General features: G+C 43.2%; 1 protein-coding gene across 1 annotated transcript in view; it reads right to left on the bottom strand.

The window, feature by feature from the left end:
• The window catches only part of arid5b (AT-rich interaction domain 5B), a gene marked incomplete at its 5' end in the record, with an annotated part of 69482 nt that overhangs the window by 20999 nt on the left and 21276 nt on the right, over positions 1-27207 (bottom strand). The window contains 3 exons of the mRNA XM_083686931.1: positions 1496-1548; positions 3377-3581; positions 4952-5076. Coding sequence (XP_083543057.1) covers positions 1496-1548; positions 3377-3581; positions 4952-5076 — 383 coding nt within the window. The remainder of the gene's footprint in view (positions 1-1495; positions 1549-3376; positions 3582-4951; positions 5077-27207) is intronic.

Here is a 27207-nt window from a genome sequence, read left to right as displayed (position 1 = left end):
GATGAAAAACCTTAAAAAAATACATTCAATGATGTCATAGTGCAAAGAGTGACCGCAAAATTCAATTTTGAATCAAAATCAATTGCAATAATGGTTCATGAAGGTCTGCGTTTGCTCCACAAATGGATCCCTAAAAAAAATCCACAGAGAGGGCTCTAATCTATTCTCAAGCAGGGAACATGCTGCATTTTCTATTTATTACAAATTATTCAGCCAATTCATCATAAAAAAAACTGAGCACAATGCTGAATCGGGTTTATCCATTTGGCCTTTTGAGCACACTCTACACTAATATAATATATATCCATAATGACTGGATATTTGCGTTCTATTGTAATATACTGTCGCAGAATGCCAGAAATGAGGTCAGTGGACTATGGAGCATATAAGAGGATAGAACTGCATCAAATTTCCATGGCCGGTCGTTTGAGACAGCTTGCTTACTCCGGCGTCTGTTGTTCGCCTAATGTGAATTCAGACAAGCTCGCTTGTGACACCATGCAAACTTCAACAGCGCATTCTCTCGTCTGGCTTCCCACTACACTCTATAAAACACTAGAGTCATAATATTTTCTGACTGCTGTTTGTTTTCGCGTTGCTTTTGTCGGGGGAGATGGGTTTTTAAGTCGGCATTTGGCAGCGATCTAAAACACCCGTCAGGCCCAGTCCGACACTAGCCACGGCGCTTAATTTGATCATTGTGTGCGATGTAAATGTTTCCAATGACATCATCTGCCTCCGTAAACTGATTTTTATTACAGATGTCAGCTGCTCATGGCTAATTCTGTGGCAGCTTGAGGCCGGCCACATAAAACGTCAACGGTGCGATGTCTCATAGCTACTATTGTGAGCAATTTCATTAGAAAGTCGTCTCCAAACCACGGCGCATCCTGTGCGCAAAGACGTAAGCAGCTCCATCTATGGATGTAAAAAAAGAACCTTTGAGGTTCTCATGGCTATATAGCTTCCTGTTTCGTCGTTTCACAAACAATTTGGCTGCCTCTCTCCTTTCTCTTTCATAGATAGCCAGCAAAACATTTTGGATATCTGAATAAGTTGGAGTGATTCAATTGAAAGGACCCTAATGCTTTTGCCATAGGAGAGCTGAGAATATGCCAGATGGACTGCCAAGTGAAGTCCCTTTATTGAACCACTGGTTTGTTGCACAATAATGATCCCTTCAGAGTCTCAACATTGGGTATTCCTGCTTAAGCCCAACCAATTTCCCTTTGCTTAAAAAAGCCTTACACATGTTTTCCACTTGTACATTTTACAACAACTGCATCACTTTAGCCAAATTTGGATCTGACTGAGAATTCCAGCCAAGCCCAGTCTAGTAAACATACATTTCACGGAGAGCCTTGAAAATCCCTTTGCTTGTTTTTGAGGAATCTTCAATAGCCAAAGGACACACACACACACACACACACACACACACACACACACACACACACACACACACACAGAAATGTCAACAAATAACATAAACACTTACCAGCTCATATCCTCCTAGTTTCTGAGCAGCTTGAAACATAGTCCAAAGGTTTACTGTTAGAGGGACAATAAGTATTAAGATCAATAACCCAATAAAACAAAGCCAGTACAGTACAGTCACACAACAGTCCAATCATTTGCCTCCAAAAGAGGATTTGAGGTGTTGCTACAAATGTCAACAGTTCTTATGTACAGTATGGCATTTTATATTCACAGCATGTAACATACAATGAAATCCCTCCACAATACTGACAATGTTGTCAACGATGTCCATTAATGAAGTGCAGTTACTGTACAGCACATCACATTCTCTAAAAGGCAAGGTGAAATGAATGCGAGACTCCAGGGAGATCAATCAAGATTCAATCACCTTACACACAAAGCCTTTTTACATTTGTCAGAGTGGCATTTTCCTATCCCTGTATCTGCCTCTATTGATTTTTTTTTTCTCCTGGAAGCTGCTAGCTATTTCAGATGGACTGGAGAATTACTGAGTGGGTTATTTTGTTAGCCTGCTGAATGTCATTCGCCTCTTCAACTCAGAGCTCGGCACTCCATTCATAAGAGGGCTTTATGCATCAGTAATATTATTAGCTACAGTGGGGGCGCTAAGATCATAAAACACACCTTGGCTAATCGTCTCTACTCTGTCGCTAGCAGCTAGACTTGTCTCCAAGTCAGCTCGCTAGGCTAACTTATCCAGACAAAACATAAAGTCGATAAACAACCGCAATATCATCTCCTAAAAAGGCTTTATGCTCTTTGTACCTTTCCCACCCTCAACTAAACCCTGTTGACTCTCTACAACCCTCTGACTAGAGGAAAGATGTTTATTCAAAGTGGATAGAAATGGACTGTACTTGTTTCTGTTAGATCTGAGATTCAATTCTCTATCTTTGAGTGCAGCTATTAGGTAATATGCTCAATAACAAAGTCGATCTGCAAGCCCAAGGCAGAACATTCTCTATCATTACACATTCTGTATCATTACTCTGAATAAAGGCGCTCTGGGCCTCTGGGCTCTCTGATAGGTCTACCTGTACGGATCATGAAAAGTATTCATAAATAAAGTATTCATATATATATATAAATATATATATAATCCCTGAGAGAGCAACATTGTTCGTATTTTTCAAAATATTTGTGAGAGGAAAGGTTTTCAACTGAATTTATTCCAAATTATGTGACAAGAGCAATATCTGTGCACAGCAGAGTATCGGAAGTTGTATGGGCTTATATCCCATGTGGTCTGTTTTTTACCTCTTGTAATCAATTTAGTTTTCAGGATTTAGATGACTAAGGTATGTGTCCTGGCAAGTTTAATTTGAGGTCTAAAAATGAACTGCTTTTCTATTCACAGCACGTGTGTAAGCAGCTGGATATATCAAATTAGAACTAGAAAGCTGACTGGGAATAACTTTCTCTTTGCTTTCTTAAGTTCCTTTTGACCTACTTAACAACCCTGCAAAAGAGATTACAACTTGTTTTAAGAATACCAATGCCCCCCAGTTGGGTTGAGAAAGGTATCAGCTTAGGGAGTCATTTAAGGTACAAATGGAACATAACGATAATGGCTGTCTAAGCACTCAAGGAAAAAGGGGAATCAGAGTTTTTGTTGAAAGTCGATCCTCTCTTTCTCAGCCCCTGCTGCTTCCGTAACGGGCAATCAATTCCTGTCAGTGTCAGTCATCTTCCAACATGCTTTGCCTGCTCCCACATGGTAATCTCATTGGGCCTCAATACCGACCGACTACGCCAACGCGGCATTGACACGGCAACGCTCGACCCTGCGGCCGCTTGAAGGACAGCCAATCACAACATCTGGTGGGAAAGAGAGGCGATGGAAGGTTCCAGAAAACGATAAGATCAGGGGTCTACTTACTCTGCTTGAACCCGAGGTAGGGTATCCTCTCAATGGGCGTTTTCCTCTCTTTCATGTATTTGTAAAGAGATACAAGGAAGGCCTGCTCGTCAGCCCGACACTCCTCACCTGCCCCCACCTTAGACTTCTCCTCCGAGGACACTTTCTTACAGCTACTACTGCTACCTTTTGGTTTGGCCACCGCTGCCTTGGTGTCCGATTTCACCTGAAAGTCCGGAGAGCAGGATGAGAGGACCGAGCAGGGAGAGAAAGAAAATGAACAACATCAATGCCAAAGCAAGGAGCTGTGACAGAAGAGTTAAAAGTTAGAGAGGTTTAAGGTGATGGTGGGACATACTGTACGCTCGAACCCATGCACGCACACACACACACACACACACACACACACACACACACACACACACACACACACACACACACACACACACACACCAACCAGGGCCTAGTTACAGCCACGCTGTCACACACACACCAACCAGGGCCTAGTTACAGCCACGCTGTCACATACTGCAGTCACTGCTGGCCCACACACGTCTGTTTATCCATCTGCTGTAGATAATCAAGCACATTTCTTTTCCGTAAAATAGCTATCAAGGCCACTAGGATATGTAAACGCAAACAGAATAAGCTCTGAAAATAGGTCTACTGGTTCACATTCAATTAAATAAACAAATCCTCTCTCAACTCCATCATATTCAAGTGCACCGACTGCATTGTAACTGTGACTCTTTTCAAGTATCCATATGCACACATGCAGTCATCTGACAGTCATTTAGCAGTGAACAACGAGTGGTCTTGTTGTTCATTAGGAGTGACTATTCGGGAGATGGAATTGTAATATAGCCCCGTTGTATGGGACATCTATCACAGCGGTTTTAGAAACTCACACTCCTGCTCTGGTCACACCTCAACAAGAAGAGGGTGAAGCTTCTACACAGTTCCCATGTTCACAGCTCTCAAAACAACTGGAAAGCATTAGCCTGAGGGCTGGAGGGCTTAACGCACTGTGTATACCAGAGGGCCATGTTTTAAACACAGACTGCTGGTGGTTGGCAACAGGCTGACATTACCGGGAGGACAAAGGTCATCACAATAACAAGAGGGAAACTTAATTAATTTGTGGACACTCTAAATATTTGACAGCATTAATTAAACATTATCGGTATCTAAGGCAACTCTGGGCTGATGCCAAGCAAATAGACGGAGTCTGTCTGGAGAGGAGCCACTGTGAAGTAGAGAGCAGGGCTGTGGGAGTCGCCTGTGGGAGTTGCTAAAGCTAACTCTAAGGCTAAGTCTGAGGCTAGAGCTAACTCTTAAGCTAGGGCTAACTCTTAAAATAAAGCTAACTCTTCGGCTAGGGCTAACTCTTAAAATAAAGCTAACTCTTCGGCTAGGGCTAACTCTTAAGCTAGGGCTAACTCTTAAGATAGGGCTGACTCTTAGACTACGGCTAACTCTTAGGTGAGGGCTAACTCTTAAGCTAGGGCTAACTCTTAAGCTTAACTCTCTGGCTAACGTTAAGCTTAACTCTCAGGCTAACGTTAAAGCTAACGCTAACGCTAACAATGGCTTTACCTTGACAGGGGCCTTGCCCTCTGTGATGCCAACTTCCTTGCCTGGCGGTGCATTCTGGCCCTGCGAGTCCCGGCGCTGCGAGGTGGAGGGTTTCTTCTTCCGAGGCCGACCCTTCAGGTTGGGTGCTGCAGGGACAGAAGACACAACAATGTCATCATCAGAGACACACAACACAACTGTGCCATCACTAATCCCCATAATCAACACAACGGAATGGAAAAAATAAGGGGGGGGATTGAATATAAAAATAAAACAGCTTTGGTGTTTGAACCCAAAGTCAATAATCACGCTGCTTTTGTTACTCCTCTCAATGGATGTTACAGTAATTCACTTTGCTACTGTAGGTCAAGAGAACATATCATCAAAAAAGAAAAACAAGTTGTTTTGTCAGTGTTGTGAAAAATGTCTTGTATCAGAAGGATCACATTAAACCTATTACACTGATAATGTTTCCGTACATCGAAAATAATGAGTGCAATGCTTCAGCAACCAATTGCCTGTGGGCTTTAATGAGTCAATAGAAACACTGTCACAGGGACTTACCTACCTGGCTGCCACTCTCAATAACATTGTGAGACCAGAGGAAAACATGCTCCAGCACATCCTTGAGAATACACCCTTCTTGTGTTACACTCTCCTGTATATGCCCTCGCAGATAACATCTTAAACTTCCTTTATTAAAAATGTTTAACCTGCCAAGTGGAATGTTTTTGTCGGTAAGTAGAGGCTGAGGAATCAACAGCGGATCACATTTCCCACAATTCTCTACCCCGCCCTAAAAGGCCATATTATTCACAGAGAAACCCTTTGTTTAGGTCAATGAGTGCCATTAAACAATCTCCTCAATCCCCCCAGTCAGAAAATGACAGCCACAAGCAACTGTTCAAACAGGGTCAGCCATCGAGGGCTTTTGAGTCAGAGACGAGAGCGGTGATAACACGCCATTGAGCCAGGTTCAATGAGGTGAGTCAAAGCAGCGCTCGCTAGTACGCCGATGATTAAATCATGCTGAAGGTTAGCGGGCGCCCAAGGCTAACACCTTTCTGCTACGCTCCATCTAGACTGTAGCTCTGATGACAAACGACCAAAGGATCTCACAATAGAGGATTAGGCCTAACAAATCTGTACAGGTCATTTCTGCGCTGACTCAATAACCAGCAGGGGGGGGAACGGGGGGGGGGGGGGGGGGGGCACGAGTGAGATAAAATTAACCCATCTGCACGAGGAAAAAAAAAGAGAAGACATTTATATAAGGTGTTGTGTCACCTTGGCAACAGCTAGGTTGTTTGTTTCACAGAACGCATTGACAAATATGTTTGCGGAGGCATCAGAAACAGCCCCGCAGAGACCTAAGGAGGGGTAAGAGGGACATTCTCTGGAGAAAAGCGAGTTTCCTTCTCAGATATCAGTTTGTCTTTGTCTAGAAAGATTAATGTACTTTCACAGTTCTGTGTCTTTGTTCCCATATACCCACAAGTCCTTCAAGTGATTTGAATTCCAGGCCAGTGAGTAATGAATTACTCATGATTACTGAAAGTACATTAGCTCTCATTCTTCACGCTTTGTTTTTGTTACCGACAGAGCCTCTCTGTCTGAGAACATACTTTCCATTCTTGAAACGAACATATTTCAAAGAGAGCCGGATTGAGTTTAATATCATGTTTACAGTGAGGCCAAAAAATTGTAAAAAGACGGGGGGGGGGGGGGGGGGGGGCTTGAGAAAAGTCACATGCTATAAAGGAACATCTGTCAACATTCTGCATCATATCAAATCATACTGTGAAATTGCAGAAGGAGAGAAAAGAACCAAAGACAGAAAGAAGAAAGAGTGAGAAGGAGGGAGAAGAGAAAAAAAAGGGAAAAGACAGAAAAATAAATCTAAAGAGGGACACTGAACATATTACCCATTCCTTGCCCAAATGAGAGGAGGTTATGTTTCCGACTGCGGGAACACCACGTGATCAGTGTCCAGCGCCTGCTGGCGGCTCGGAGCGGAGAGAAGATCAGCTCTGGTTTTTCCCTCCCTGCTTTTCTATGGGGTCTCCATTCTCAGCAGTCCATTACTCACACATAAACAGATTAGGGACTGGCCAAGAATGGCAGAGTGAGGTGCCCAGAGCTCAGCAGTGCTACCACCACTACCACCACTGCTGCTGCTCCACTTCAGCCTTTATTGACTTTACTAGAGGACCTACATAACAACTGCTCTCTCTCTCTTTCTGTGTCTCTCTCTCACCCTCTCTCTCTCTCTCTCTCTCTCCACACTCCATGCTGCTGTTGAGCGTGGAGCAAGATCCCAAAACATTTCACGAGGTCAATTACAACGACATGCGATATAAGTGACAAGTAACATTTGATTTGATTTGATTTGATTTCTCTCTCTCTCTCTTTCTCTCTCTCTATCTCACCCTCTCTCTCTGGCTCTCTTTCTCCTATTTCTGTCCCCCTTTCTCTCTCTATGTTGCCCCCATAAGGGCCAAGAGGAAGCAGCCTTTGGCAAACACAAAGCCACTGCAGAACTGTGTCACTGTACCGCAGCCTGAGAACAAAGAGAGAACCGGAGCTCTGACTGAGAAAAATAACTTTGCAATCGCTCCTAGAAATGTGACCTCCACCTCTCTCTATCTAACCCATTTTATTTCTGGCAGCAGGTAGCGTTCTTGGCTTTAGCAGACGGTTAACCAGCATTACAAGCTTTTCTTTCCACCCTTGTTTTGATTCCCCCCCCCCTCTCAACACCTTATCTCCAAACTCCCCCAGTGTTATTTATTTTCAAAGCCGCCCAACGATATCACTTTGGCTGTAGAATGGATGAGGTGAAGCATAGCTGGAAGCACCACTTTATTGAGTCCAACAATGTACAAACTGCTGTGGTCCCCGACTCCCCGCCCCCCCCCCCCAAAAAAACCATATCAAATATCTGCACAGTATTCCTGTGGTCGTGTTTTCTTTGAGGAAATATGTTTGAAGCCTATCTGTAGCGTTTTCCTGCCAAAGTTTGGCCTGCATGGTCCATCTGAAGCTTGAGGGAACGTCTCTGAGGAGAGCAAATGAAATGAGCAGCTTCAAAAAGCCGCGCTCACTCTCACTCTCCTCGCTTCGCATACACGCTACAGTGCAGTATGTGAAAAATGCACTCAATCATATCTTGTATTTCATGGCCGAGAACATCCACTTTGTGCTCTTCATAGAGGTACATTCTGTGCTGAAAGGCCTAGACAATTTGTCCTTATCGGATTCCGTTCCACTTATTGGGAATTGAATCGTAAATAATAAACCACTTGAGACAGGACATGATTATAATACTAGTTAAATGTTAGTATCCCCAGTATATTGTCTGCATACCGTCCTTTGGTATATTTAAAACCAGCCTCCCTCCTTTGTAGTCCTCCCTCCGTTGCTCTAGTGGAGAGATAACTAGCATACAAATGCATTTCCAGCCGTGATCAATGCAGGGCCTCCTCTGACAACTTCATTTATAATGCAGCGAAACGTTCCTCTCATGTCTGACGATGCTTGATCTAATTTTCCTGTTTCATTACCGACAATTTGTCCACATTATTCCGGCGGACCAATTCATTTATACTACTGACATTTCGAAACATTTCGCCACTATCAATACTGAAAGAAAAAAGTACTGATTTGTGGGCACTGATTTGGGGATTGAGTTTGACCACGTAACAACAGTAACAACTCCATACGGAGGGTCTGACCCTCTCTCCGACGATCGGCAACAAGTACCCACCATGAGAGACAAAGCGAGCAGCATTAATGACCTGATTGCTTTACCAGGAGGTAGACGTCTCTCGACAGTAAGTAGGATCGTCACCACTTGACCACCTGACAGACTCAGCTGTTCCTTTACTCGAGAGGTCTAATTACCCTCCGAGATGGAGGAGCTCTTCCCCTCGACCTCTCGGAACAGTCAGCCCTCCCTGCCGCTCCCGCAGCTGTGCCTCGCGCTATGCCCCATCATAATATGTGCCCAATCTGCAATGTAAATGGATCATATGAATGGTGTATACATGACAGAGATATTCATATCAGTGTTGTACGGCCGAGAGAGAAAGTTCTGTCACTTTAGATCTGTCTACCTATCACACAGCACACCATCTGCAGGGGAGACTGGGGGAAATAAATCTCCCGCTGTTCTCCCTCTCTCCTTTTCTCTCTCTCACTCTCACTCTCTCTCTCTCTCTCTCTCTCTCTCTTTCATTCTCCGTCTAGAGCTGATTTAATTCTGCTCTCTCTCTCTCTCTCTCTCTCTCTCTCTCTCTCTCTCTCTCTCCCTTTCTGTGATTTAATACTGTACTATACAGCAGATGGCAGTGTGAGGCGCAGAAGGAGGAAAACATACACGATGAATAAATGATACCGTCCTCGCTAAATAATGCTGTGTGCTCCTAAATCCCCCATCTGAAAGAGCAACTTTTAATCTTAGATCGTTTTCCGAGGCTGCGTTCCAACTAAAAGTGGGGAGAGACATCTAAGGGCTCCTTTGTGAGCGGAGGAACGTTTAGAGTTTTACAATACCAACAGATTGGGGGAACAATGAGTCAATGTCACCCGGAGTGGGCTGCTCCGCGACGGGGGGGGGGGGGGGGGGGGGGGGTTATGCAGTGTGAGTGTGCAGATATGACGCGCACCTGAAGGTCAGATGCTAATTCAGGAGGGAAACCGGTACAGTCGCTACCGCAGCGCTAAAAGGGCTGCAGTGTAGAAGCGAAGAAGGCACACACACACACACATACACACGCGCGCGCGCACACACACACACACACACGCACACACACACACACACACACGCACACACACACACACACACACACACACACACACACTGTATGGGAGGACACCTACTGTAGCCACTCTCACTCACATTACCGGCTCATGTGTAAAGCACAAGCAAGTCTGCTCCGTCGTCAAGCGTTATGTCACACACACACTTTTGCCCCAGTGTATTTCTAGCGAGCGCCGTGTCAGCTGGAACTCTCACGGTGCAGAGAGTAGGTAGGTCTTCGTGGAATTCCGTGGAATTCTTTACATTGATTATTTTTGGGTTTTACATCAATCACACCTATGGGGTGACACGGCAGGTGCGTCTACCTTCTGCAATATGAATCTGAGATGGCCAGTTAGGATCGCTGTTGTCCCTTTGTCACATACAAAAGCTCAAAATGAGTCACAGAGATCTTTGTGTTTTTCTGTCCAGCAATTCTGTGTCTATAAATAATGTTTCGTACCCATTTCCAAAGTAGTGTGGTGGCACATCATTAAAAAAGATATTCCAGACTGTGATACAGCCATGGGTCAATAACAACAACATTTGAGGGGTAGGTGTAATAACAGAAAAATAAGAAAAGGAACGACGAATCCAATTAAAAACCCATCTTTCATTTAACCCTTTGTTCTTTTGGAACCGTAGCTCAGCTTAGCACACCAAAGAGAGAGCGGCTTATTTTTTTGTCAACCACCGTTATTAACTCATGAACAATTGTCTTTTCGTCATTACCTAACATAAAAGACATGCCTCCTCCCTTTAGTTCCTTCCCTCCCTTCATCCATCTCTCTCTCCCTCCCTCCCTCCCTCCCTCCCTACTTCCCTCGCCACTATAGATCTCACTGCAGTGTTAAACAACATGTTTCTTCTTATAATTTAACACACTTGTAACTACTGACGCTGTTATTTAAAAGATAAGGCATGCAAATAAATGCTGGCTCGCAGGAGAAATTGGACTGAATTATTTATAGCCTTCACGTTGAAGGGCCCTGCACATTGACAGCCAGACCGCCCTCTAGTGTCAGAATGAGGTATTACTCCGCATAGCAGAAAAGATTACCTCATATAGCCATGGAAAATGCATTGAGACCCAATTCTGTATAGATCCAAGAGGGTCTACCTTTGGGGTGAATCTTCTCCTTCCTGGAATAAACCATTATAACAGAAGAGGAGTCTACACTAGGGCTATGTAAATTCTCCCAATAATGACTATTTACAACTGTTATTTTGAACTCAATAACCCAAGCCTACAGTTTGAAACAACCAGGAATCTTCAGAATATGCAGCAGGGAACCTGCTTTTCCAGTCTATACAGTGTTCTTAAGTCTGACATTTGTAAATTGATACGGTATGTACAGACCTTAGTCAAAAGGTGTGTAAATGTCACGCTAGTCACATATTACAAATCCAAAGCCGTGAAATCTTGATGAAAGGTAATTCTGAATGCAATCTAATTTGTTCCCCGTGTCTCCCTCCATGTAAGCCTGCTCCGTTCTGTAATGGAGTCTCCTGTTATTGACGCGGTAACAGCGTCAATAACCATAACAGCTCCTCTGATAACAGTAATTCATGCATCCACTCAGGTTTAATAGTGATAATGTATGTGCCGGCTTGTTCCCAGCGATTGCAGAACGGCACGACACCGACCTCAGGCGCCTCAGACGTACGCTTCACCTGCTGTGTGGGACCACATACACGGATTAGCACAAGAAATGGACTTGTTTTTAATTCCATTATGAATTTACACAAACACACACTCAGTCGCACACAGACCTAACATGCGCACACGTACACACACAAACACACCCGGGATGAAAAAGAATATGGTGGTGTGTGTGAGTGTGTGTGTACAATATGTTTGTGTGTGTGTGTGTGTGTATGCACGCTGGCATGTGTATGTGTGTGTGTGTGTGTGTGTGTGTGCATGATTGTTTGTGTGTGCATAAAACAGAACAGCGTCATGCACTTACTAAGATTATGTCCAGACAACATGCCTGCCACCAGCTTTTTTACCACCATCACCACACAAGTATAAAAAGCAGAGACCAAAGCCCCCCTTAGTCCTTACTTAATCCCCCCCTGTCTCAGTTTCCCTAAGCAAGCAGACCCTTCCCCAGGCAGCAAGGTTGCCTTGCACCTTGTGAGAGGAAGCTGGCAGGCCCGGGGTCAGCCGTGGCCAGGGCCGTGTCCAGCAGCCCAGGAATGGGAGACACACTACAAGTAGGATTTATGGGCGTACAAATTAACGGTCCCCACTGAACAACAGATGCGGTGTAACCCGATCCCCACACACCAACGTTTACTTCGTATATCTTCCATACGCTGCATTTCATCCTCATTTAGAAATGTCAGGGCCCTGGGCGGAGGAGGGGGGGCTGGGGGGTGGGGGCTGGGGCTGTCTGTAAGCCTATCTGCTCCCCACCAAGAAGGGAGGAATATCCACCAGGCCAAGTCCTCATAAATCTCATTTATTTTTATAGCCTCCTTTTCTCTTCCTCTTCCCACTAAATGAAGACATGTTAATATGCACCGTGGTTTGACAAGAGATCTAGCCATCTGTATTGATGTTTAATGCGCTTGATAGTTAACACCTCGACCGCGATGCATCTTCTAGCATTGGAAGCCAGAAAAGGAATTAATTTGGTGTGGTTGGCATGTTATCTTATTAGTCTTATTATATAGGATTAATAGTGATCAAATCCCCGATTAAACGACATAAATAAGCCAATAACCGAACCCATAAATAAACCAAACATGCATGTGCATGCACATAACAAAGTAGTACATTCAAAAAGCGTTGTGTAAAAACCACCATGAATATTTCATTGTGAGAAAACGTGTCCTCCGATATCAAAACCACCGCAATAATATCTACGCCAGAATAATTATACCTTACTGTGGTAAATTCATCAAAATAAATTGCATGATATCCATTGGGAGAAGACATACACCGTGCAAATTTGCATCAGAACTGCTGATGCAACCGCATTACCTCCGGCAAAGTGTAAGTGCAATCAGGCTGATAGACACGTTCACAGGGAGAGAGAGGGGAAAATATATATATACAGTACCAGTCAAAGGTTTGGACACACCTTCTCATTCAATGGTTTTTCTTGTAAGCGCCTTACATTGCAGTGAGTGCATACATTTCAGTATATATGGTCCCAGCGGGAATCAAACCACACAACCTTAGGATTGTTAGCGCCATGCTCTACCAACTGAGCCACAGAGGACCGTCTCATGCATGAGCTGCGTCCTCCTACACCTCATATATGAAAGGGGACACAGGGGGGCATCTCCCTCACCTCTAGACCTCCATCTTAACTAGGAGCTGTCTGACTAAACTTGTTGAGGACAACAGAGGCCTGCAGGCGGCCGGGCAGAGAGGAGAGATGGAGTAGAGGTGGCAGGGCTGGACTCAACATACAGTACACTCTCTGTCAGATGAGTTCAGATAAAGTACACTCCGGTGGCTTTGATTACGGATTAAACTGTCGGGATTGCAATTATATCTATATCTATATAGATATAGATCTCTCTCTCTCTCTCTCTCTCTCTCTCTCTCTCTCTCTCTCTCTCTATATATATATATATATATATATATATATATATATACACACACACATCTCTCTCTCTCTCTCTCTATATATATATATATATATAGCTCTATATCTAACTATCTGTCTATATATATAAAATACATGTTCAATTTGTACACACACATATACAGTGCCCTGCGTAAGTAATAGGACAGTGAAGCATTTTCTCTTCTTTTGGCTCTACACTCCAAAAGTTTGGATTTTAAATCAAACTCAATACAAAATACATATTAACAAAATAATACATGTTCAATTTGTACATATACTAATATTGATGGAATGTATATACATATATTCCGAAAAGTTTGGAATTGAAATCAAACAATTACTATGAGGTTAAAGTACAGATTCTCAGCTTTTATTTGATGGTATTTGTGTACATATTGGTTTCACCATTCAGAAATGGCACTTTTTATGCATAGTCCCACTATTGTAGGTTACCCAAAAGTAATGGGACAATTGGCTTGACAAATGTTTCTGGTTAGTTCGGTGTGCTCTGCCACATAATTTGTGCAGGTATAAGAAAGCTGTGTAGTATTGATTCTAGGCTTAGCATTCGCCTTTGGAGTTTACTATTGGTGTCTGTCAACATGAGGACCAAAAAAAAAGGAAGCCATTATTAGGCTGAACAATCAGAAGAAAACTGTCAGAAACATAGCCAAAACCTTAGGCACATCATTAAAAAGAAACAAAAGCACTGGTAGCTTTAGCAGTCTCAAATGGGCTGGTAGGCCAAGGAAGACTACTACAGTGGATGACCAAAAATTGCTCACCATAATTAAGGAAAAACCCCAAAACAACTGTCAGATCAGGAACACTCTCCAGGAGGTAGAAACCACAGACTACCATCCACAGAATATGTCACCAGCCGAACTACAGAGGCTTCACTGCAAGGTGCAAACCACTAGTTATGGTCAATAAGGAGGGTCAGGTTACAGTATGCGAAAAAGTAGGTTACAGTATGCTAAAAATTACCTAAAAAGCCTGCATAGGTCTGGAAAAAGGTCTTGTGGACAGATAAGACGAATATTATCATGTACCAGAGTGATTGCAAGTGGAAAGTTTGGAGAAAAAGGATTCTGGCCAAGACTGAGCATACTACCTCATCTGTGAAACGTGGTGGAGTGGGTGTTATTGTTTGGGCATGTATAGCTGCCACTAGAACTAGCTCACTTGTCTTAATTGATGATGTACTCTAACTGCTGACAGCAGCAGCAGAAAGTGTTCTGAAGTGCACAGAAACGTTTTGTCTGCTTGAGTGCAAGCAAATGCCTCCAAATTCATTGGATGGCGCTTCATCATAGAGTAAGACAATGACCCCAAACATACTGCCATAGCAACTAGGGTTTTTTTTAGGGCCAAAACGCGGAAAGGTATTGACTGGTCAAGTCAATCTTTGCATTTAAATCTAATTAAACATGCATTTAATTTCCTGATGATAAGATTTTAGGCAAAAAGACACACACAAAAAAGACTGAAGATGGCTGCAGTACAGGCCTGACAGAGCATCACCAGAGAATACACCCAGCGTCTGGTGGAGTCAATGGGTCACAGACTTCAGGCAGTTAGATTCTCGACCAAATACAAAACATGAGTGCTTAATTTGGACATTATATGAATCTCTGTCCCATTACTTTTGCCGCCCTGAAATAGGAGGACTATGTATAAAAAGTGTTGTCATTTCAAAATGGTGAAACCACCGCTGAGAATCTCTACTTTAACCTCATCGTACATTGTTTGATTTCAACTCCAAACTTTTGAAAAAGGTAACATGTATTAATCTGTTAATATGTATTTCGTACTGAGTTATCATATAAGGATATTACAACACAAGGTTGAACGGCAATCATTACCCTAATGATAACCCTAACCCCTAACAGCATATAAGATAAGGCACTTCTTAAGATTTGACCTCTGGTTATTTCTACTGATCAGATTGATAACTGGACTGGGTCAACAAACAATGGAAAAAACAGGAAAGAGGACAACACACCTTTGTATAATTCAATATACATAATGATAATTCAGACAAACCAAACTTGGGGAGTCACGAGCCCATAATACAATTCACAGTGCATAGAACAGAGGCGAAAGCATTGTTTTTAGTTTTTTTTTACACTTCACTGTCAGTCAGAGTCCACTGGTTATTAGCGATTCTCTTTACATGTCACCAATTTGAGCTGTCATTCTCGGAGGGAAGAGAGTGTTGGGGAGGCTGGCAGCGTTGGAGCCGTCACCGCCTGTTTGTTCACCACTGTTGATATAATGGGAATTCCACAGTGGCTACGATTACCACCGAGATAGGGCCAGCCGATAAAAGATCTTCGGACCGGCTCCCAAACTTTGATTTCCTCCTGAATGTAATTGCATAGTCCCAGGCCTGTGGTCCCAGTCAACACACAAGGGCCGTATCTTCGTCATCATCACCATCATCATCATCATCATCCCTCATTTCACATCTAATGATTGTTTTTTTTGTTTTTTTTCCGTATAAATGCACCCACCTAGACACCCAAACACAAGCACGTACCTTGCCCTGACATTTAGGCTAGGCTGGGTCTCGGTGCAGGCATGCTTACGGTCCGTCTCAAATGGAAAGTTGACGTTCAAGACAGCTCATCCTTCTCATTCTAACCCTATTACCACTTCAAAGACCACGTGCGGTAAATGGTGGATGGCACTTAACAGGATGGCCATGTTGTTATCATGCGCGATGATGGAGCCACGTCCGTGGCGGGCCCCGGGGGCCAATCGCTAATCATCATTATCTGGGGCTACGGCAGACCCTGAGCTACCGGGTCGCCATGACAACGGGCAACCAGTGGCGCATCGATATTTACAAGAAACTTTGAAGCTAGTGACCCCCCCCCACCACCACCACCACCACCACCACCGCCCCTCCACCCCCCACTGCCACCCCTCCGCCGCCTGCTACAGGTGAGATCTAGGCATTTGTAGCGCAGATTTAATTTGAATCGTTATACTCCGCGGTCGGAATACCAACACCGCTTAAGAACGTCTTTGAAAATGAATAAACGGTGAATAGAAAATGATAGTCAACAGCACAGAAAGTAATAACCTATCTGGAGCAGCCTTAGAAATAATACAGTACAAGCCTCACCTATCACTATCTGAATGTATTTTTGATGTCATAAGATACCAATTGTAGAGTCTCTTTGCCCCCTTCTGTCTTTGAATGTCTCTTTTGCTGGCTTCTGTTTTTTGACATGTCTATGAAAGAACAAATGCAATATGAGCTTTAACAGTGCCATGTCCTCTGATGGAGGTTATGTAATATCATCAATGCAGTCACAATGCATGTTTACAAACGGTGCCTGCTGGCAAGACATACAGGGGAGGCTGGTGGAGGTAGAAATCGGAGGACGGGCTCATTGTAATGCATGGAGTGGAATATACAGTATGTAACAAACGTTCCATACTGTATCACAAGGTACTGTTAATATAGGCTCTCCAAGGGCAGGTATAACCTGTAATGTAGCCTGGCATTTCAGGTAAGGATGAGGCAAACCCTGCTTATCTAACAAGGGATCCAGTTCACACCCACAAATATGGACACTTGCCCACTCACACAGTGAACGGAAAGAGAACTGATATCCACACGGAGCTCCCTGTCTTTCAGCACCTACAATACCTCACACAGCATGGCCCCCTGGCCCCTCCCACCCCAACCACTTCCACCATTCACAATGACACCATTTGCATGTCACTGGTAGCCGACTGAATCAGCAAGATCCCCTCTCCTCTAGGAGGTCAGCAGAGGTAACCTGCCCCGGAGGCGTGCAGGGAGGGACAGCCCCCCAAGGACAAGGAGTTTTTATTGGTCCTGACAGCCTCCATTTGTCTTTAAGGCGAAGCGTATGCGCAGGGACGGATCAGCACCATTGGCCGACAGGCAGGGCTATTTGCATAATCTTTGTGTGTCTGCATATTTCAGACTAAAGCATTCTAATGAGTGCTGGACCCACAGGTGAGATGACAGCTTTCCTCCACTCTCTAATATGACTGAGTGAAAGACCGGTTTATACTGTAAGGTAAAACCACAATCACATGTCAGGTGAGCTGGGAAGAAAACCCCCCGGGCACAATGACACCTTACAAGACTGCTTTATGCCTGTGTAGTAACTCAATTATTGCTCTAGTAGAAATGCTATCTACATATTGTTACATAGTACCTTATCAATTGCTTAAAAATTACATGAGAATGGATTAAACGAGTTTCAATTGTTATATACGAAGCAATAGCTAAACCACTATAGAACAACGTGTCGATACTATAGTGTTAGGTAAGTAGTTGCAGCGTTACTACAGAAGTACTGTATGAGAGCAACTTTGTGCCCAATATCTGAAGAGGGAATGAAAAACTAGAGTTGTGTTCTCATCATAAGTGAAAGCTACTCCTCCTTTCTCCGATAAGAGCACATTCTACTGCAGGAGAGAAACACTTAGCAGTTCCAGGAAGGGGCTAATTAAACAGCTCAAAGAACTTTATTGTTCATGTTCAGCTCATTCACTGAAGATGGGCCAGAGAGCCTTTAATGCTAACGACAGGACAGGCTTCACTGAGCACTGCTAAACACTTCAGTGATTGAACTAATGCACTAAAGCTTAAAATCATATTTTATTTTTTATTTTAGAACAACAATAACAACAACAGCCACAAAAGCGGCAACAACAACATGTGAAGGAACATGCTGATAGGCACAAAGGAATTACATCTCTTTCGGTTCTCTTTCAGTTCTCTCAAGTTTGACTGCAGTTTCAGTGGGCTATTATTGTTGAGGTTTCTTAACTTCACAAGTATTGAAAGACATGAACTTCTGTGTCCTGTAATTGTACAATTTCCCCATAACAATAACACAATATACAGTCACAGCAGTAAAGCTGAACCAAAGCCTTGAACTGTAATTCCGTGGTTTGGAAACCATTCCATTTCTATAACGTCCTTGGAAGTGCCAGTTTGGAATGTCTCTGTGGATCAGCCCTTTCAATGGCCCGGCAGATAAACAACATTTGTATTCAATGCATGAGCTTTAATGCAGTTAGTGTGAATGTAATAAAGTGCTATGCTGTTCCAGAGATGTGTGTTCTAGCTGAACCTCCATTACAGAGGGGAATATGTCACAAGGTCCTACCGCTGACCTTTAAAATGAACGCAATATGGTGAGCTGTAAAATAATACTTTGACAGAGAGGCAAAAACTGTTAGGCTTTCATTGGCCAATCACATTGAGAGAATTCCATTATCACCTGACCAAATATGAAAATAAATAATAATAGTAATAGTAATAATACAGTGATATATGAAAATAGCCCTTGGAGAATACAGAGTAGGAGAATGCAAACTTGAGCTGTTTAGGAAATAATGTCTTAAGGCTAGAATGCTTCAGTTGGCCAGTCCTTATCTTATTGGCTAATATTCTTATGTACTTATCCAGCTACTGTAGCAGAGGGCTTGCACAAAATCTACTGGGTTTCTCAAAACATAATATATATTTCATCAGTGGCCCTCAATTCCACTACCCCAGCAATTTTACAACACCACTCACTGACTGTACTGTATGTTATTCCATAACTGGATATTACAAAATGTGCAGCCAGGGCAAAATAAGCACGGAGCATTCACTCAGCAGCAGTGACAAGACAGGACACAGGTCAAACATCAACGAAACTACCCCTCTCTCTCTCACACACACACACACACACACACACACACACACACACACACACACACACACACACACACACACTGGCTTATCCACAGTAGAACTGGAACACTTGCTTTTCCTAAAAGCAGCCAGTGTTGTAATTATTCCTTACACGCTTTCAAATGACCTTGCTGATTTAGTGCAATGTATCCTGGTGCTGTTGGACACACTCGTAATGATACATGCTCCGATTTGGGATAGAACCGGGCAGTCACAATGACTGGGGGAGGCACGGTGCGAAAACTAATTGTTTAACAAAACTGAAGGGCTATTAAGACAGCCATTGCGGGGCTCTTCAAAATGGTTGTCTATTATTTCTGCATGAATGACAGTGTGCTATGTAAAACCCCCGGACTGGGGCTCCCTCGTCAAAAGCAAAGCCCTTCACTTTTTGTCATCATAATAAATATGAAATGTATACAATAAAATAAACAGCGGATTGTTTTTAGACCAAACACAGAGTGATTATCGTGTTTCTCAGAGCGAACCCGTTTTTTAATTTCAAAGCAGCCCAAACCACTCAACGTAATGACAGTTAATTACAGTGAAATACAACACGAAGCAAATTCGTCCCCTGGGTCATTGATATGTCAGTGCGGTATGCAAAGCCAACCGTATTCCTCCCATAAAACCCTCTGAGGAAAGCAAATATTAAGGCTTTGACAAGCAAATCTTAGCATTCAAATACTGTAACATTGCAGCAGCAGCAGCAGCAGCTGTGTCACCTAGTGTAACCATTTAATTGTTTGCCACATTGCTTTGCGTGAGAAACGCAGCGCTCCATTCAGTTTTAGCTGACTGCAGTCTAGCTGACGGTTTGGAGAGGGGAAGACACAGTACTGAATGCACACTCAGCTCAACCACAGAGACAAGATCTGTCACCGTAGGTCAAACAGGGCACACTGTTTTCTTTCTCCTAGAATCATCATATCTACACACAAAAAAAACAACTATATTTAAGGCTAATATTTTTGGTACATGAAGTGAAAAAAAAAAAAAAAACTAGATACAACATATTTTGAGAACAGCCTTTTATATCTGGCCTGCTAATGTCATTCAGATGGTGGAGAGAGATGTCCTCTGCTGCATGGCAACTGTAGCAGAAATTAATATGGATAGATACATCTAGTCAGAGAACATCTGCAGGGAGTCTACTGCAGTACCTGGAACCTCTCTCTGTGGGGGGGTGGGGGGGGCTAGGGGGTGGGGGACATATGGGCAGAGCATACGCAATATATTAAAACCCACTGAGGCTTCTGTATGACACACTGTGCGAGCGCCTCATTCCAGCCAGGAGTCATTTAAAATGCATTCATAATAAGGAAAGCTCATTCGGAATGATCAACCTGCCTGCAGTATCAACCGTTAAAGGGGCAGTTCACACCGAAATCAAAGTTTGGCAGATGTTTTCAAACATCAAAAGTAGTCTGATGTTGAAAGTCCACATCTCACAGACATCTGCCTTAATCCAAAACAAATGTAAAAGATAAGCACCATCTCATTTCCTGATTTTGTTTTGGCGCTTTTGAGGTCTAAAAAACTTCTGGATCCATCGCAGACCATTTCCCATGATCCCTCAGCGGATCCATCATTCACCGACCAATAGTGGCTCCCTTCCCTCCAAATAAGGTTGCAAAATGACTTCTCCGATGCCTGATAAATATTCCCCTTCAAAGCCACTTCACCATAAACATGATTTGCTATCAATTTTGAAGGGCTTTTGACGAGTTGACCTAAAGTCAAAGCTACACTCACAAAAGAGCTTAGGGGCCAATGACGAACATCTTAATTAACTAGATGGAAGTGAACAGAGCCACTGAAATGTAATTTAGAAACTTGGGCTTGGCTCTGAAGACAGTCTGTTTTGGCTAACACCACTAATACCTCTGTGTTGGGTACGATGCATGGGTGCCCATGTGACCTGGAGCTCAGGGAGCTCTGGTGCCGAGTGTCACAACTTCTCATTAATGCACATCACAGTCACTGAGGCCACGCTGGGGGCTTTGAACCACAGGCGCACCAGGGAGCTCCGCTAATACAACTTTGACCTCCGACCCTCACCCCTTACAACTTCAACCTACATTTAACTTTCAGAGGGCCTCATTCTGTTTTGGCTTAGCCACTGTGTCCGCCCCTCCTTCCCCGCTCCCACCCTCCACCCTCGCTCCCTCCCTCCACTTCCCAAGCTAGAACTGCCTGGCCATGCAGCTATGTGAGGGGAAAAGAGATTAATCAGTATCAGGATCTAAAAATATTCATGTGAGCAGTAAACACATGCCATTCAAGTTCCCCTTTAAGCAGCTCTGCCACCACTGCGACAGTATGTTTATTGGCTATTGTTGAAACAGAGGGGCGAAGAAAATCCCCTTTTAAGGATTAATTTGATGTAAAAAGCACAAGGTAGCCCTAAGTACAACACTCGGTGTGGCACTGAAGCGCATTACACAACATGAGGATGTGACAATATGCAAACATTCAAGCATTCATAATGTGAAACATTACCGCATGGGTTGGGCTTTCAACCTGATTTACTGCTGGGAGAATACAAAGAGGACGAGTTATATCAAGCTGGCAATCTTCACAACATTGTTCTGTTACAGTGTTCTTAAAAGTGAAAATATCCTCTGTGGTGCTTCTTCCTGTTTTCGTTGTTATCTCATAGAATTTCTGTCACCACATAAAGCTTCTGTAAACACGTTTGCATAAACATTCTAAAAAGCCCATTTCCGTTTAGCTGAATATTTGAGGAAACAGTAAGGTTGTCTGAATACACACTATATTCAGGCTGAGCTCAAACCAATATATTCAAGGGTTGGCCGTTATTTACTTTAAGGGCCAGGCCTTCATTTGCATATGCCAGGCTGAAAATAACAATGAAGAAATAGAACTTCAACACAAATACTAGCTTTGCAGTGAGACCTTTCACTTTTCAAAACAAGGAACATGCTGGGATTGAGTTGAAAAAAAAACAGTGCAACCTAAAAAAGAATAACATAATATCGTATACAAAAATATCAGATTACAGTTTCAGATCATTTCATGAGGCTCATAACCAGCCCCACATAATAACGTCTTTAAACATGACACCGTCTTTCAACATCTAGTTCATTATTTTAGGCCAGTTAACTGACCAACCCTGTCACATTCCACAGAGCCTTATAGATATAACACTGACCAATTGTGTGAGGGAGAGAGACGAACGGGGGGGAGGGGGGCATACATACATAAATATATAATGAAAACAAAGGAATTCATCCCGTAATGAGGATATAATGTTTTCCCAAACGGCGCACACAAAGGGAAAAGTCTGGCACTATTTGTTTTAAAGCTATTATCTGATATTTTGGGGTGTTTCACTCAGATCCATGTACTCAAACTCATTAAATGTTTATGGGGGAAGGCGCAAAGGGTGTCAGCGTGATCATAAATCACGATCAGCCACAAAGCTACCTGTATGCAGCATCCACAGCCATGCCAAGAAAAACCAGGCCACGCACAAGCTCACCCAGATGAGATCTGTAAAATGATAATTAAATACCGTATCAGCCTTTAAGTGACATTTTATTTCAGACTCGAGTCTATAAAGCGGAAATTTTTATTACCAGCCAGTGCATGAAAAAAAAACGACTCAGGGCCTTGAAAGGAAAGGTTCCATTTTTTACCATGAATTATTTATCTTCCCTGTAAGTAGTCAGGAGGGGATACAAGGAGACTCAAAAACCTAGCTCAATATTTTCTTTCTCTGCACAGCATTCCAAATCAATGCACATCATGGGTACATTTCTAGAGTCACTTAATAAAAGCAGGAAGGGAGGCATAAAATGCCTATTCAAGTGTTGACATGCAGTCTTCTTTTCTGGAGAGTGTAAAAAGCCATCCGTTTTTGAAGGGGAAGCGTCGACTCGGCATCTCCAGAGGATTTATTGCCAAGAATGAGCTTTTTTCGGAATGAAGAGGGAGCCAGGAGCGTAATTAGTCCAAATCACAGAGGAGAACACTAAAAATATCAGCGCAACCTCAAATGTCACTCCGCACAGATAATCCATTCCGAAAGGCAGATCCTGAGTTATTTCTGCGCTGTAGCCAAGAGTACAGTGTCATCCGTAAACAGCGACATTACAGTGACGCGTCCTCAGCTACAGTAGGAAGAGGAGGCCTTGGAGGGGGATATTTTGTCACTTTCACAGAGGTTGACTTCAATTAATCCACATGCCCTGGAGAGAGAATAGATTACACCGCTGGTTCACTCACAGACAACTGTTAAGTTATGCTGATAAATTATCCATTACTAGGGACTTAACAATGCAAGGGTGTGTGTCTGTGCACGTGCGTGCACGTGTGCATGTGCAGTCACGCGTGCACGCGCGCACGTGTGTGTGTCTGTGTGTCCGAGCACACATGCATGTGCAGCCGTGTGTGTGTGTGTGTGTGTGTGTGTGTGCATGCCTGTGTATACAGTAAGTGTAGGTGGGGGTTGGTTGGAGGACAACTAAACAGTGAGCTCACAGCACTTTTAATAAAGTATTTCATCCAGCTCACATCTGTTGGAGCCCTGAGCCTCAGAGGCCCCTGAGCAGCATTTTGAAGGGGAAATAAATGGCAATTTGGTTTTAATTTGACGTGATGCATTACAAACAGTATACTGGAAAAACATTCTGGAGCCTTCTATCGGAAGTTCTCCCTCTCTCTCCGCTCCGGGAGGCTGTCCGCTTGCATTTCATGTGCAGTTCATAAGTGAATATGGGAGCAACTGCAATGCAACACAAATACAGAACACCTACGGCACCGCAGGAATGTAAATGCCGCTGGATTTCACAAGCCTTTCAAGGAAAAAGCCATTCACAGTGGTCTCGGTGGTCTGAGATGACGAGGGAAATGTGAGACACTTTGAAATGGAGAGGGCTGTAGGTTAATCTGATCTCTGTGTCAACCAACTATTGTCCGCCTACTCCTCTGCCATTCTAGCAATACCTCAATTAATGACATTTTACATTGAAGGAAAATCTGAAAAGTCTTCAACATCAAGAGCGTGGGATGGCCTACTTCCTAAAAGTACTCCCTGCCAGCAACTGGGAGTCATAACATGTTGAAATGAATACCTTGGAATGATCTGGCATTTAAGGAACCAAAAGAGCATTGTTAAATTAATATGAACTGATAAAATACTGACTTCACAGATACTAACCCGCCCCCCCCCCCCCCCCCCCCCCCCCCCCCCAACACACACACACCCCACCCCTCCCCTCAACCCTTCTTTTAGCCCAAGTGATGTTTCTCAAGGCTGCTTTACTGGAAGCATCTGTAATCTGTGTCGGGACGGCTTGCATGTTATTCATTACGAAAAATAAGGGGATATTGTACCTCACCAGACTATTATGCAAATTCCACTCAGGGGTAAAACGTTCTCAGACTTTTAAGAGGTATTCTTTTTTCTTTTAAGCAGAGAGATGTGAACCCTACGGTATATGGAAAAAACTTCTGTTGAAAGTAGAACTTTGAAATGCGTTCAAAAAAAATGCAAGAAAATCTCCCGTTCGGTTTCTCCTTGAATTCTTAATATGACACATGGGCGAGGCATATGGGCTATTAAAAAATGCATGACCTTTAGTAATTCAATCCCGATTGTGAAATGAGTGCAGAAGAGAAAATATGAATCGTTAAACATAATGCAGAAAACAGTACATGAAAAGATACTGTATGAGCTCAGGGTTTTGGCCAAGCGAGCCAGAGAGAGAGGGACTGCAATGGAAGCCAAAATGTAATGCTAGGCACCCAGTTTTGGTAACATATAATGCAAATACAGACTGAGAGCAGGCAGCCTTTGTATTGGTCTAATTATAGGGTGTGCACACGTAAAACAGTAATCATTTAACATTCTGTTCACTAAACTGCTCCCCCCTTCTAGAGTGTATTAAACGATTAGAGGGGATGGTGTCTGCCTTGTGCTGTCCATGGTCTCACTACACAAGCAGTAACAGATATGTAGGGGGAACATCTGGATAGCATTAATAACCTGCATTAAAACCGCCAGAGCCAAATACAAGAAAGGGCTCCCATGGAATTTGGGATATGTTCCCACTTTAGCCAAACGCTTATGTTTTTTCGGGGAGAGGAAAGGCAAACAGCAGGCTTTCAAACAAACAAACTGCTCGTATTTAATTTAAGGAGACAAACTGAGACAATTTCATATCCTATGTGGTCAACAGAAATGGCCACTATAAATAGTAGCAGAGGATAGATCTGCTCAGCAGCACATACTGTATAACCCAAACCCTTAATGCTCAAGACAAATTCTCCTATGATTTGTTTGTTTAAGCTGAAAGCTTGAGGCCTATCCGATTTCTGGAGGAACTTGGTAATAGGCACCTCTCTTGTCTTATTTTCTCTTCAGTTCAATGGAAGGGAAGAAAGGAGCGCCTGATGTTTCACAATATTCTAAACACTCACTTCCGTTCGCTGGATGATAAATCTTTTCCCAGTATCTAATTATTCAAATGTTCCGTGAGCCACATGTTCTCACCAGAAGGACTCGCCCACCGCTTCCTAGCCCTCCCAGAGTCTTAATAGCATCACACTGCCTTCCTCTAAAAGGCACACACACACACACACACACACACACACACATGCATGCACGTGCACAACACACACCCACACACACACGCACGTGCACAACACACAGACACACACAAACACACACGCGCATGTACGAACACGCACGCATTTCTGATGTTGCCTGGAAATACCAATATTATGCTGAGGAGCAAATCCCCTCTGACTGACTGCAATCCTACACATATCTTAGAAAAGGATACACCATTTCTCTCTCTTAGTGAAAACACACGCTCTGCAATTACACAGGGCCCACATTGATGTGAAGTGCTGAGATCTGCAGCTGAAACACAGAGAGGCTTCTTTTCATGGAGAAGAAAATAAATGACCCATTTTTATAGCTGTGTATGTGGTAAACATACCATGGAACCAGATCCTGCCCGCTCGTTTCCCCAGGCCTGGTGGTGCAATTCACAACCAGCCCTAAAGAGCTCCACAATTCGGTATTGCCATAATTTGATTTATTAAAGTGCAAATGATTAACACTCGAGAACAATAGCTTTTACACAGGGCTCTCTTGATGATAAATAACAATGGGCTGCTTTGTCTCGTACATCTCTCCATTAGACAACGGGCTATCATTAATTCGCCACTTCATTGTTATGCACGAATCATACCATAATTATACACGCAGCATTCCTGTCACACAGAAAGGCTTGTCTAAAGGAATATAAAGCATTTCATTTGTACAACATTCAAACGCCCCAGTCATGCTAATTGAAGTAGTTTGTTCATAATTATTTTTGCATATCCTTAACTTGCATGCAAATATGTCTCTCCCAAGGCCAGAGAACATAGACATGAAAAGCAGAAACCACACAGAAAACATTTGAATACAGAATACAGAACATTTGTCTAAACTACAATGCGGTACAAGCTTACGACTAAAGGGAAAACAGTACTTTGAATAACACACAAAGGAAAATGTGAAACCCTCGCTAATATCAGCTCAGCTTTAACTTCAGTGAGTGAGAAATGCAAATGTTTCATTGTAATACAATAAAAGTATAGGTCCACATCATCCTGCTTCCTAATAATAGCCTCGAGTGTAGGAAGGATATTATTCAGAAGCAAAAGTGGTTTGCCCAGAACGTTGCATCAACGTACAAATTCTGTTCAATAATTCACCAGCGTCTCCATTACGTCTCATAAAAGATTCTCCTGATTTCCCAAACTTGAGATGATCGTCTACAGTTGGACTATGTCACTTTTTATTATACGGTTTGTGTATTGAGGGGCCAGAGTGACATCAGTAGTGTCTTTGCTGGGAGTTTGTATTAGTGTAAGAGATGTGTCTGAAATGTGTGGTAGTTGGGGAGGAATGCTCAGTATTGACCCATGCTGTCATAAGTGACTTAGTGTGATCCAAGGGTCAGAGCTGGGCCCCTGGACAGTGTAAACAACATTACCTACCAATCCCACCCCACCACTCCAGCTAGTTACTCAGTCTGATCACCTGATCTCACTCACCTGACACAACTACCAATAAAATGTGGACTTTCTACATTTTACAACCCTTGTTTCCTTGAGAGGGAAGTGAACA

The sequence above is a fragment of the Argentina silus genome, assembly GCF_951799395.1.
Source record: "Argentina silus genome assembly, chromosome: 16".
NCBI classification, from domain to species: domain Eukaryota; kingdom Metazoa; phylum Chordata; class Actinopteri; order Argentiniformes; family Argentinidae; genus Argentina; species Argentina silus.
The sequence above is the reverse complement of the archived record's forward strand: the minus strand, read 5'-3'. Positions and strand labels throughout refer to the sequence as shown.